Source organism: Haematobia irritans, chromosome 3 (genome assembly GCF_050003625.1).
Source record: "Haematobia irritans isolate KBUSLIRL chromosome 3, ASM5000362v1, whole genome shotgun sequence".
Classification (NCBI taxonomy): Eukaryota; Metazoa; Arthropoda; class Insecta; order Diptera; family Muscidae; genus Haematobia; species Haematobia irritans.
The window spans coordinates 219,944,564-219,958,860 of record NC_134399.1 but is presented as its reverse complement, the minus strand read 5'-3'; the positions used below and the strand labels follow the sequence as shown (position 1 = coordinate 219,958,860).

The following is a 14,297-nucleotide window of genomic DNA, read 5'->3' as shown; positions in this document are numbered from 1 at the left end:
AAAGGTTAGCGGTATGTGAAAGACTTGCCTCTATGACGATCCCCCTATAAAAGTAGCAGTTTCATATTTTAATCAAGTTTCAGAAACTATTGCAAGAATAATTGCGATGAATATGTTAGAGTCATCAGCTGACCATAGTTGATTATTTAAAACACATATGATTGGCCAGATAGTATGTGCTGTTATACACCCAAACAAATTTGTTAGTATGCCCAACAGAAACATCTGATTAAAAAGCAAAAAGAGAGCTGAAAAGGAGTAACCAGCCACTGTTTGCTAAAATCACAAACTTTGTCTGATATTTTAAACTACACACATAGAAAAAATACTGCTGCTAATATCAAACACTGACTACTGTTTTTTAGCAGACAAACGTTCTATTTTAGCAGTTGTTTTTGCTAAAACAGCAAATAACAATCTGCTATATTGGAAAATCAGACATATTGCTAAAAAGTCAGTAGTTTGCTGAAATTTTATGCTGATTCGTAGTAATAAATTCTCTCCGGACTATCTGTACACAGTACACATTGGACCTTTAAAAAGCTCAAACATTAAAAAACAATTGATAGTTTTTGATAATGCAATAACAAGTAATCAAGTCGCCCATTTTAATATATGACCCAAACGTAGATAGTAATTTATATTTCTGTTAAAATATCGTTTTAAATGAGATTTTTATACACTAAATTTCTGTGAAAATGTTGCCAGCAGAAATATTTGCCTCGGACCGCAAAACCTCACGTGTGACAGTCTTCAGTAGTCTCACATATTGCTGGTCTACAAAAGCCTGATTTTATTTTATATAAAAATGTAATTGAAATTGTTACCAGGTCAAATAATGTTAGCTAATGCAGTGTGATATTTCAAAAGTTTTTTGCAAAAAGTTCAGCAGTATTTGCCTGCTATATCAGCAGAGAAAAATGTTTGATGTTTCAACTAACGGTTGTTTGTTAAAACATCTGCAGTGACTGCTTTCCCTTTTTCAGCTGTTTTATCAAAGATGTTTACTGCTATGAATTTTAATTATTTTTTGCCTACACTGAGAAACGTAAATCGTGATATTAAAGATTAAGCAACTTAAAATTTAGTATGCGCAATTTACAAAATATTTATTTATAAATTTTCATTAAAAAATAAATAATGAAACTAATGAAAATTTAATTAAAATGATCTTTGCTTCAAATATTTTTTTGTATTAAATTTAGGATACAGATTTCGGTAATTTGCGTCCCTTCGTTAATTACGCATGTCTTTGAACTTAGGCAAATTTTCCATAAAGTAAAGAAACACATTTTTAATTTAAGGAAATCGTCCTTAAAATAACTGAAATATTGAATCTTTAGATTTAAGATAAAAAACTCTTCAAATAAAGGCCAAGTCTTATTTTGAGGATTGGCATTTAAATTAAAAATTTAATTGATGTTGATTGCAAAACTCTATTAATTTTAATTCAAATAATTAAAAACGTAACTACACTGAAAAAAAGCATGCCGGTTCCAAAGATTGACCCCCATATACACAAAAGTTAACGTAAACTTTATACCTACAAATTCATTCGATAAACTGACAGTAAATTATTATGAATATGGGCATTTGTCTTTACTCTAATGATTTTGGTATTGATTCCGAGCCAATAAAGAAGAATTCAAGTAAGGATATTTTTAAGACACAATTATTTTTTAAAGTTTTTTTCTTCATATGCTATCAAAATCCCGTACAAACATTTTAGTGACAACATAATTTTTCAAAATCATACTCGACTTCTAAAAGAAAATATCCCATGTTTCAAGTAAAAAACGTCTTTAAAATAAATTGTTGAAAAACTTGTCCTATTTTCGACCACTTTTTTGCTTTGTAGTGAAGATGCAAAAGGACAACAAGTTTAAAGACAATTTCATTAATTTTAAAGATTTTTTCTGAATTATTGAAGTACAAAGTGACCTTAGTCAAACAATTTTTATACCCTGCGCCACACTGTTGAACAGGGTATTATAAGTTTGTGCATATGTTTGCAACACCCAGAAGGAGACCAGATAGACACATGGTGTCTTTGGCAAAAATGCTCAGGGTGGGCTCCTGAGTCGATATAGATATGTCCGTCTGTCCGTGAACACATTTTTGTAATCAAAGTCTAGGTCGCAGTTTTAGTCCAATCAACTTCAAATTTGGCACAAGTATGTGTTTTGCCTCAGAATAGAACCCTATTGATTTTGGAAGAAATCGGTTCAGATTTAGATATAGCTTCCATATATATATTTCGCCCGATATGGACTTATATGGCCCCAGAAGACTTCTACCCTAATTTACTTAAAATTTTGCACAAGTACTATAGTCAAGTGTGCCGAATTTTATTGAAATCGGTTCAGATTTAGATATAGCTCCCATATATAGCTTTCGCCCGGTTTACACTCATATGACCACAGAGGCCAATTTTTGTCTCCGATTTAATTGAAATTTTGCACAGGGAGTAGAATTAGCATTGTAGCTATGCGTGCTAAAATTGGTTGAAATCGGTTCAGATTTAGATATATCTCCCATATATAGCTTTCGCCCGATTTACACTCATATGACCACAGAGGCCAATTTTTAACTCCGATTTAGTTGAAATTTTGCACAGGGAGTTGAATTTGCATTGTAGCTATGCATGTCAAATTTGATTGTAATCGGTTCAGATTTAGATATAGCTCCCATATATATGTTTTTCTAATTTCGACAAAAATGGTCAAAATACCAACATTTTTCTTGTAAAATCGCCACTTCTTAGTCGAAAAGTTGTAAAAATGACTCTAATTTTCCTAAACTTCTAATACATATATATCGAGCGATAAATCATAAATAAACTTTTGCGAAGTTTCCTTAAAATTGCTTCAGATTTAAATGTTTCCCATATTTTTCTATTAACATTGTGTTCCACCCTAGTGCATTAGCCGACTTAAATTTTGAGTTTATAGATTTTGTAGAAGTCTATCAAATTCTGTCCAGATTGAGTGATATTTAAATGTATGTATGTGGGACAAACCTTTATATATAGCCCCCAACACGTTTAACGAATGTGATATGGTATCGAAAATTTAGATCTACTAAGTGGTGCAGGGTATAATATAGTCGGCCCGCCCGACTTTAGACTTTCCTTACTTGTTTTTCTATGTATACTTGGTGGTTGTATTTATTTGTAATTGTGTTAGCACCTTGACTAATTTTCTCATGGATTGTACAATTCCCCATTTAAATGATTACGTTTCGATTCCCCGTTGTCCACTGTGGAACTGATCATAAAATTATATTTGATTTTTCTTCAAACTCTTTACGATAAATTTTGCTCATAACAAAGATTTATATTCTTCGAAAGACCCTTGAAGGGGAATGGAGAATTTTCTACGAATTGTTTCTATTTTCAAACAGAGAAATGTTTTAGTATATCTGCAATTCTTTCAGTGTATTCATTTACATTCTTATCATTTCGGTTCTCTTGTTCTCTTTCAAAAAATTCATAGGAGAAAATCATAATACAAAATATTGTGATCAAATATTCATACAATTTTGAGTTTTACAAAAGAACGCTGAGATAAGATAACATTTTCAAGTATCGGTGGTTCATATCGAGAGCATTTTTTTCGACAAAGAAATTAGTACCTTTTCAATTCTCCAACGAAGAAGACGACGACGACGAAACGAAAACAATAGAATCAATGGATGAGTCAGATTTTTCGGTTTTTGGCAAAAAATCCAGCAAATCCAAACATGACAAAGCCGATGCTACCTGTACCACAGCTAATAGCCCATATGGAAATGAGTCCTTAAACGCGAATGTTAAAGAACCTATTAAAAAAGTTATAATATCTAGACCCACCGAAGATGATGAATACAATTGTGATAATCCTTATGCTGGTATTGCCCTGATATTCAATCACAAAGAAGTGAAAGGACAAAAACAAAGAGCTGGAACTGAAAAAGACAGAGATGCCATGGCAGCAACACTCCTCAAATATGGCTTTGATGTTCGAGTCTATGATGAGTTAACTTTTGCTGAGGTCAGCGAAAAATTAAAAGCAAGTAAGTTATAGTGATGATGATGATGATGATGATGGTGACTCCATCAAGAATTAAAATTTTGTTTTTTCTTCTTTTTTTATAATTTGTTGCATACCAATAGACCTTATACGTATGTATCGATATAGGTATCTTACTGGTTTCCATCCATATCAATTGATAGGAATCCCCCCTACTCTCCCCCCCATCACAACACCTGTAATTGTTGTTTGAAAACAAATCCCCCTCTTATCAAACTTGAATTCTTCTTGCACTACAACTCAAAGTGGTTGTCTCTCTCCCCTCGATATGGGTTGTGGTGGGGGCGAGAACCAGTTATCATTAAATATTCGCCGATAATTCAGCAGACAATGTTTGTCAGTTACTTACTATTCACTCACTGATTTGGGGGACTTGGCAATTTTGTGTTTGTTTGTTTTTCTCGAAAATTTCCCCTCAAATATTTCACAATTTCTAAAAATAGGTTGTCCAGGTTAAGGAAACCTGCCTTGAATGACTTCTTAACTGTTGGTGGTTGTAAAAGATTTTCTTTGTCAGAAAAATGTCCAATGTGAAAAAAATCATACGGAGTGTCAACAGGATGTTAAATACTTATAATAAAGACTTCAAAAACTGCAGAAATGGTTTCTGATCACTGTTGCCAAAGTTGGTAGAATTCTACCAAAACTGGTAGAATTGTTACTGTTTGGTACATTGGTAGAATTCATAATGTTTTGGTAAATTTTGCAAAACATTTCCTTCTAACTAAGTACCTTTCTATAGAAATAAAATGTTGGTAACATTTTTTTTATAAAATTAAAATTATATGAAAATTTTGTATAGAAATAAAGTTTTGACAAAAGTTTCTTTAAAAATAAAATGTTGACAACATTTTCTATAGAAATAAAATTTTGCCAAAATTTTCTATAGAAATAAAATTTTGACAAAATTGTCTATAGAAATAAAATTTTGACAAAATTTTCTATACAAATAAAATTTTGACAAAATTTTTTATAGAAATAAAATTTTGACAAAATTTTCTATAGAAATAAAACTTTGACAAAATTTTCTATAGAAATAAAATTTTGACAAAATTTTCTATAGAAATAAAATTTAAACAAAATTTCCTATACAAATACAATTTTGACAAAATTTTCTATACAAATAAAATTTTGACAAAATATTCTATACAAATAAAATTTTGACAAAATTTTCTATACAAATAAAATTTTGACAAAATTTTCTATACAAATAAAATGTTGACAAAATTTTCTATAGAAATACAATTTTGACAAAATTTTCTATACAAATAAAATTTTGACAAAATTTTCTATACAAATAAAATTTTGACAAAATTTTCTATGGAAATAAAATTTAAACAAAATTTTCTAAGAAATAAATTTTTGACAAATAAAATTTTTACAAAATTTTCCATTCAAATAAAATTTTGACAAAATTTTCTATGGAAATAAAATTTAAACAAAATTTTCTATAGACATAAATTTTTGAAAAATTTTGCTATAGAAATAAAATTTTGACAAAAATTTCTATAGAAATAAAATTTTGACAAAATTTCCTATTTTTGACAAAATTTTCTATACAAATAAAATTTTGACAACATTTTTATAGAAATTAAATTTTGACAAAATTTTCTATGGAAATAAAATTTAAACAAAATTTTCTATAGACATAAATTTTTGAAAAATTTTGCTATAGAAATAAAATTTTGACTAAAATTGCTATAGAAATAAAATTTTGACAAAATTTTCTGTAGGAATAAAATATTCACATAATTTTTTTTCATACTAACCACAAAAATTTTATCAAAAACATCGAAATAAGATTTTTTAAATTTGGTAGATATTTGTACCATTTTGTCTTCATATTTTGGTAGATTAGTTTTGGCACGCGTGGAAACCGTCTGATTGGACAAAAAAATATCGAATAAATGCAATAGACCCTAAATGCATGTATGTTTCATTACCCAACGCTTTTTGATATTTGATATTTGTACGCGAACTGACCTAATATCGCAAAACTTAGGTTAGGTCCACACGTGTTATAAGGTTAAGGTTAATATAACAAAAACAATTTCCTTTTGCCTGTGTGTGTGCTTGGCCGTCAAATTCGGTTCACCTTAGTGCTGTTGACAGGAAGACCTCTGTTACGAGTACAATAAAAAAAATTTAAATCAACTGGAGTTACGAGGATTGTCTTTTATATATCAAGATTAGAGAACAAAAACAAATATTAATCATTGAAAATCGCTTTATAGTTCCCCATTAAGATCTATACACGTTTGCATGCGTTTGAACCAATTTTCCAAGCACTTTTGCCACTCTGATTGTAGTATCTCCAAAACATGCATTCTGAACGCATCAACCGCTTCTTCAGGTTTCAAAAAAAGTTAACCTCTCATTTTATATTTTACGTTCGGTACTAAAAAGAAATCACTCGGTGCTAAGTAAGGAATATACGGCGGATGACCCATCCCAAATCAATGTTCAGAACTCGCAGTATCGTGAAGAAGAGTGATCCGTCTTCGGCGGTTGGTTTTCCTGATTTCTTGGAAGACAAGTGACAAACAAATGGTTGTGTATCACTCAGAATTGTATAATTGTGGTACGAGTTTGTCAGAAAAACAGGTGATAACTTGCTTTCCCGAAATTTGGCTAATCTTGAAACACACATACAGTCAACTGCTGTTTAATTTTGGGCTCATACGCGTAAATACACGATTAATCATCTGTACCTATGTCATTGTCGTGTTTCGAAGCACAGCGATCTATTTTTGGAGCATTGCTTGGGACCAATCGAAACGAACTTTTTTGACCGCTAAATGTTCATGAAATATTAAATGTATGTTGGTCCCACTAACGCCAAAGGTTGTCTCAATCTCAGGATATGTCACATGACAATGTTGCAGTATCAGTTGGCGCGTAGCATCAAAATTTTCCGGAAGAACAAGTGATTTTAGACGATTTTCACGAAATTCGTCTTGGAGTGAACTACGATCTCGGTTGAATTCACCATACCATTGATAAACACTAGTCCTTGACGGAGCTCTATAGTCAAAAATTGAAAGTTCATCGATGCACTGTTGTTGAATTAATCCATGTTGAAAGTTATAAAAATTAATCACACGAAATCACAATTTAATTCCATTTTGTGGGCTAAATGAGCTGATTTTTTTTATCGAAATAAATTCAATGGGCTGTTTTTTTTAACACTGGATGAATGTATGGATGTATGGGCTATCCAGAAAATCGTTGCACTGGTGTTCTATCCAGAACATCTCATGTAAGATTTCACTCTTTTTCTGTGATTTTTTTTTTAAACAGCTGATAACAGCGTTGAATTTTTTGGGGACGTCCTGGATAAACGAGTACGCTGTTTTCTTTTAGTCCGTGACTGCTTAGGGTATCCAGGGCTAAAAGAAAACAGCCCTTATATTACGTTTCTATTAGAATTCAACAAAAATCACAAACAGCAGAGATGAATAAAATTAAATTTTGATTACCAGAATGATTGTACAATTAATCTCAAAGAGTTTCGAACGGACCCAAATATACAAAATTGTGTCGGATCAACAATCAAGATGCTGCTGTCAGGAGCCGCCAACAAAAATGTATCGGTTTATAAGACCAACTTGGAAGTTCGTATTAATTGTACAACTAATCTTCAGACGTCAAGCGGCAACCTTTTTTTTGTTTTTTAATCTTTGTGAAGTGATGAATTTCTTTCTTATGAGTGCTGTCGGATTCTATTTTTAGCTCAATGACAAGCGATCCACCGCTGAAAAATTTTTGGTGTTTGATCTATCCATTTACCGTTTATTTAGAGCAAATTTAGATGCCTCCTTATACTACGTTCGCACTATACACGAAATCTCGCTATATAGAACCAAAATCTCTTTAGAAATCTCAAGTGTTCGGACTTGCAAAATAACGAGATTTCGTATATTCCAGGATTTAACAGCTGTTTGTTCACACACACACACACGCACACACACATTCATCTAAAAAAATTGGGGCAGGGTTGCAAAAAGTGAATTTTTAGTACTAAAACCACAGTTGTACAAGGCAGTATAGGGGATTTTGAATGTGATTTTGTTGAAATCCTGTACGAGCCAGCTGATATTTGCCTATTGCAAATCTACTGAGATCTAGGAGGATTTCGTTTCTAGTGCGAACGTAGTATTAGTGACGCGAAGTCTTATCATGGTTTATTATTTTATTAATTTATTTCTTAATTATTGTAACATTGTTTTATTTTAATATACCAAATATTTTCTCAATTGCATAGCTGCCCAAGAAGACCACAGCCAAAATGACTGTCTCGTAGTAGTTGTCATGTCACACGGTCTGGAAGGAAAAGTTTATGCCCGTGATATGTCATATCCTGTAGAACGTTTATGGAATCCCTTCCTGGGAGAGAACTGCAAAAGCCTCATTAATAAGCCTAAGTTATTTTTCATTCAAGTAAGTCTCACCAAATGACCAAGTCACTTAGCCGACACTCACTCACTTTCTATTTAATGCTAGGCTTGTCGTGGAGAAAATCTTGAAAAAGCTGTCACCTATACAGAGTTTGCTCCCATGTCCAGAGCATTAAATACAGAGGCTTTACCACCAAAGCCACCTACCATAACGTATGCGATACCCAACACTGCCGATATGCTAGTTATGTATTCCACATTTGAAAGTAAGTATGTAATCGCTATCACCGGGGTGAGAGTGGTTGGGATGGCTTATGGAACTAGTTCTTAGTTTTAATCATATATCCTTTTGTTTTTGGATTTGCAGAATACTATTCATTCCGTAATGTGGAAAATGGCTCTTGGTTTATTCAAAGCCTATGTGCAGTTTTCGAGGAGGCTGCTACCAAAGAAGCTCTCTACTCCCCCAAAGGAGCTGAATTTCTAAGACTTTTGACAGCTGTCAACCGTAAAGTAGCCTATGAGTATCAATCGAATGCCAAATACGAGGCTCTCAATCAAATGAAGGAAATGCCAAATTTCTTGTCGACCTTAACAAAAACTTTTTATTTACGAGTAAAACGCCCTAAGGATCAGGCGAATTAGTCATTTAGGCAAATAGGCGTTTCAAATTATGAATTATGAAGTCGAACAATGGGGATTATGGAAAAATGAACAAAAATATATATGCGATAATAAAAACAAATCGAAACATTAAGCTCAGATGATGTCAGTGTGGAATTTTTTTTTGAACGTGTTACAGTGAAACGAGTTCTGGGGTTTGTTTTAGTCCATCACGGCGCGGAAATAAAGTTAGAATATTTTAAACATTCGAGCGAATATTTTATAGGGAGAATAGCATTCGATAGTGTTGCCAATAGGGGTCACCCCTATGAAATTCCATATAAAATACATGTGCCGGCATCGGCTGACACTCAATTTTTGTCAGCGGCGAGTCGATGAAAATTAAATTTATATATTTTGAAAAAATGGAGGCTAAATTTTAGTATACATGAGACATCACCTATGGGACGCGACACAACAGAGGCTGACACAAAATTTTTGTCACCGGCCGCCTGACGGCTGAGTCGATAACATGGGGGCTAAATTTTTGTCGAGATGAGACGACATTATCGGCAGCGTGACTCGGTGGCTTCATTCTCACTTCCACTCTATAAATAAAACGTGACTAACGCTTTAGCAACAACTAATATGTAAATGTAACTAACCAGCAACGCCTCTAGTGGGGAATAGTGGCGAAACTCAACCAAAATCAATTTCTTTCATCAATTAGAAGACTTCAGTAATGGTTCTAACATTGGTTTTGTTTATAGCTTTCACACGGAAAGCCATCTTTGCCAAGGAGAAATAAAACAGGGGTAGCTCAAGACAGTAATCCAATATGGCCATCTGCTAAACTATGCGGTCGATTGTTCGATAGATACCTCAGCTAGAGAGGTCAAGGAACTTGAGGTGAAGATTATTGACATGTAGTTTGTGGTCTTTAAAATTTTAACCTGAAGGCATTGGCTGTTAACTCTATATAAAGAGAAAATTCAACAGTCTTACGAGTCGTTAGCATTTCCAATATAAGCGAGACTCAATGGAGGATCCTTCAGAAGGAGCAGAATACTGCGCTGCGGATTGTCACTGGATCCCACTCTAAGACAACGGAACAGCATTTCCAGCATGAATCTAAAATACTTTCGGATAGGCAACACCCGCATCATGCCACACCCAGGAAAGCAGTAGGGGGACAGACAAGGAGACGATTCAAAAATCTTAGGAGTCGTATAAGACAGATCCTATGGAAGAACTACCAGATGTCCAAAATGCTCTCTGTGAGACAACACTGAGATCGCAGATCACCCATTAGCAACTGATTAAGTAAATGAGGTACACCTCTCGAAACATGGCAACTGTAGGAGGGTAGTTGGAAAAGCCTGAAGTCATTGGCTGATAGAAGACAGATAAAAAGTCTTATGAATCATTTGCACTACCAGAGCAGAATACTGCGTTGCGGATTGCTACTGGATGTCACTCTAAGATACCGGAATAGCATTTTTATCATGAGTGCAAAATGCTCTCGGTGAGGTAAGACTGCCACTTTCTTATCCAACAGCAACTAATAAAATGAAGGAAGTAAACCACCCTGACCATGCAAGGAGATCAGTAGGAGTAGGAACCAGATCCTAAAGAAATTAGCTTATGGCAATTGGGGGAAAGACAAGGAAACGATTCAAAAGTCTTACAAGTCTTTTGCACTCCTAGTATAAGCAAGACCCAATGGAGGAACCTCTAGAGGGAACACAATACTGCGCTGCGGATTGCTTCTGGTTGCCACTCTATGACACCGAAATAGCATCATGAGCCCAAAATGCTCTTGGTGGGGCAACACTGCGACTTCCTCACACACTAGCAACTGATAAAGTACAGGAGGTAAACCACTCTGACCGCGCCACCTCTAGGTGGGCAGTTGGAGTAGAAACCAGATCCGGAAGGCATTGGCTTGTAGCACTTGGGAGAAAGGTAAGGAAACGATTCAAAAGTAGGGGCAGAATATTTCGGTTTGCCATTGGATGTTACTCTAAGGTACCGGAATAGCATTTTTATCATGAATCCATCCATCGCGAGGCAACACTGCGATCAATTGACTACCACCTTATGAAGCGGAAGGTAGTAGAAGTAGAAATCAGATTCTGAAAACATTGGCTTGCAGTACTTGTGGGAAGATATAGAAATGTTTCAAAACCTTTTGATGCATTTGTACTTCTAGTATAAGCAAGACCCAATGTAGAAACCTCCAGAGGGAACAGAATACTGCGGATTACCACTAGATGTCACTCTAAGACACCGAAATAGCATTTCGATCATAAGTCCAAACGGCTCTTGGTGAGGCAAGACTGCCACCTTCTCATCCACCACCAACAGATAAAGTGCGAGAAGTAAACCACCCGAACCATGCCATCATCCAGGAGGGCATCCTCTGAAAGAGCCAAGGCCATCGGTGAACCGTCTCCGAAGCGTGGAAAAACTCAAAAGTCCGCTGGCAAAGTAACGGCTTCTGTTTCTTGGGATGGGCATTGAATAATTTTTATCGATTATCTTGAGAAGGGAAAAACCATCAACAGTGACTATTATATGGCGTTATTGGAGCGTTTGAAGGTCGAAATCGCGGCAAAACGGCCCCATATGAACAAGAAACATGTGTTGTTCCACCAAGACAACGCACCGTGCCATAAGTCATTGGGAACGATGGCAAAAATTCATGAATTGGACTTCGAATTGCTTCCCCACCCACCGTATTCTCCAGATCTGGCCCCAGCGACTTTTTCTTGTTGTCAGAACTCAAAAGGATGCTCGCAGGGAAAGATTTGGCAGCAATGAAGAGGTGATCGCCGAAACTGATGCCTATTTTGAGGCAAAACCGAAGGAGTGCTACCAAAATGCTATCAAAAATTGGAAGGTCGTAATAATCGTTGTGTCGCTCTTGAAGGGAACTATGTTGAATAATAAAAACGAATTTTGACAAAAAATGTGTTTTTCTTTGTTAGACCGGGGACTTATCAGCCAACCTGTTATTAAAGCGACTTGAAGTGGTTTCACCGTAATATGAAACGCGGTCCGAACTCGGTTATAAAAGGACTTCCTTTATTATTGAGCTAAATGCGGAAACGGCAGCACTCCGTGAGTGGGGAGAAGTTCACCTCTGTGGTATTACAATGGACTGAATTGTCTAAGTGAGTCTGAAATATCGTGCGGTCACATATCATAAATGGACACCTCCCAAAAGTGACCAAAATTTATGAGACCGTAGGTGTCCACTTCCAAGAGGCTTCATTGTATATGGTTTGGTGCAATTGATAAATTAATTAGTCCAAGTTATTTGTTCTCTTTAAGACTTTGTATAATTGACATTCTAAATTCATGTGTGTTTTAATATAGATGTTGCTTATTTACCGCGATCATGGATACAATTTAACAACATTTAGTTTTATAGCTTTATGCTGCTTTTTATTATTATTCAAATGGGACAGGAGAAGTCATTCCTAGCACCTGTTGATCTAATGTTCTATGGTTATTTCCAAAAACCGATTCACATCAGCGATCCATAAAATCTGTTTGCCCTCCCATATGAAGCTAAATCAGCGAAATATATACTAGCTGTACACATTCGTTATGCATGAGAGGTTCTGTATTAGATTTCCATCATCCAGTTAGACTACACTGAACATCCATCTAAGCCAGTAACCAGTCATCTATCTAAGCATTCATTCATACATTTATTCACTGTCAGCAACAGATCATTATTAGCTGCTCTATGCTATATTATATTCGCTACTTGGAGTGAGTTTGGCTGGCTTAAGAATATGCTTGGAATCCATTAAAAGAAAAGGAAAAGAACTTTCACATTTGTTGCTCTTTAGTGGTCGAACATCATTCCATCACGAGAATGAGAAGACGTCTTAAAAATTATTTTGTGCAAAATTTATTTGAAATGTTTTAAAGTCTTGGGGGTTTTACTTATCAAAAAAAAAGAAGATTTGCTTTGGTTTTAACCATCACCATGTTTTGAGAAAAAAAAAACTATCTTCTAACTGCCAACATGTTTTCATTTTGCAGTATGGCTTATTAGAGATCAATTTATATGCTTTCCAAACTATTTTGCACACCTCTTAATGGTTCTCTATAAAGAGCAAGAGTTATGGTCTCCTAAATACATAAATAAATAGCAGATCGTTACCTTTTTGGATGGGTGCTTGTTTGTGCAGCAATTTTATAGTCATTTACAACATCATTTCAACTAAAAAACTATCGAGTTTAACATTTCCATCAATTTTGGAACGCACAAAACAAAAATCTAGAAAAGCTCATGCATACAAAAGAAGTACAACGATCTTTTGATGGTCTGCTGCTGCAGTGTCGATGAACGAAATTTCAATTAGCTGACGAGATTTCTGTTCAAAAATATTGAGTCTCAGAGTAATAACTTTGTTACCCCAGCTGTGGCGCAAAACATAATTGGCCGAAATCCATGGACTCATCAATATCAATCAGGTAATTTTTGTCATAGCTTAAGGCTCCGCCGTAATTATGGCTGAAGTTGAAAGCGAATAATTTTGAAATATTGTTTTGGAGCAAAGAAACAGGTGCGCGCAGATTTTTGGAATATATCAAATGGGGTGCAATGACTTTGCTTTGGAAATTAAATGATAAAATCGATTAGAGAGATATTTAGGAAAGTTTATGCGTTTGTGCTTTAATTCCATTGGAGTTGATAGATGTGAGAATATGATAGATGAAGAATTAAAGTAATACACCAAGTCGAAAATAGAGAAATTTGCTGAAGAAAACGAAAAAGTTAATTATTGGAGTTACTTTACAATACAATTGGTTTGGTAAATTGTATTTAGTCCCTTCGGATAATTGATGCAAATTGCCAGTTTATCACAATTTTTAAATTTCCATATAATTTATTAATTTTTATATGTTCTTTATATTAAAATCTTATTGTATGTACAGATTTACTAAAATACATTTATTGTTCAATATATTTTAAAGTGTTTGTGCGATTCGAATGCTCGAAAAGAGAGAGGTTCTTAAAAGGTTGCCCCTGACTTGGTTGGTCCTGATTTGGTTCTACACTCAAAGATATTGATGCGAAGCCAAATATTCGCTTCTTTATAATAAAGACATTTTTAGAGACCTTTAATCTAGGATTAAATTTTGATACAAATCTTAAATATTGAATGTTCATTGTATTTTTGTGGTATATTAATAAAGCTATTCA

General features: G+C 34.3%; 2 protein-coding genes across 5 annotated transcripts in view; one reads left to right on the top strand and one right to left on the bottom strand.

Moving 5' to 3' along the window:
- The window catches only part of LOC142232230 (uncharacterized), a 129,957-nt gene that overhangs the window by 5,604 nt on the left and 110,056 nt on the right, over positions 1-14,297 (bottom strand). The window lies entirely within an intron of this gene.
- Decay (Death executioner caspase related to Apopain/Yama) lies at positions 3,509-9,229 on the top strand. The gene is made up of 4 exons (XM_075302968.1): positions 3,509-4,053; positions 8,335-8,510; positions 8,574-8,733; positions 8,835-9,229. The coding sequence occupies exons 1-4, from the start codon at positions 3,690-3,692 to the stop codon at positions 9,110-9,112; spliced, it is 978 nt and encodes a 325-aa protein (XP_075159083.1). The 5' UTR covers positions 3,509-3,689; the 3' UTR covers positions 9,113-9,229.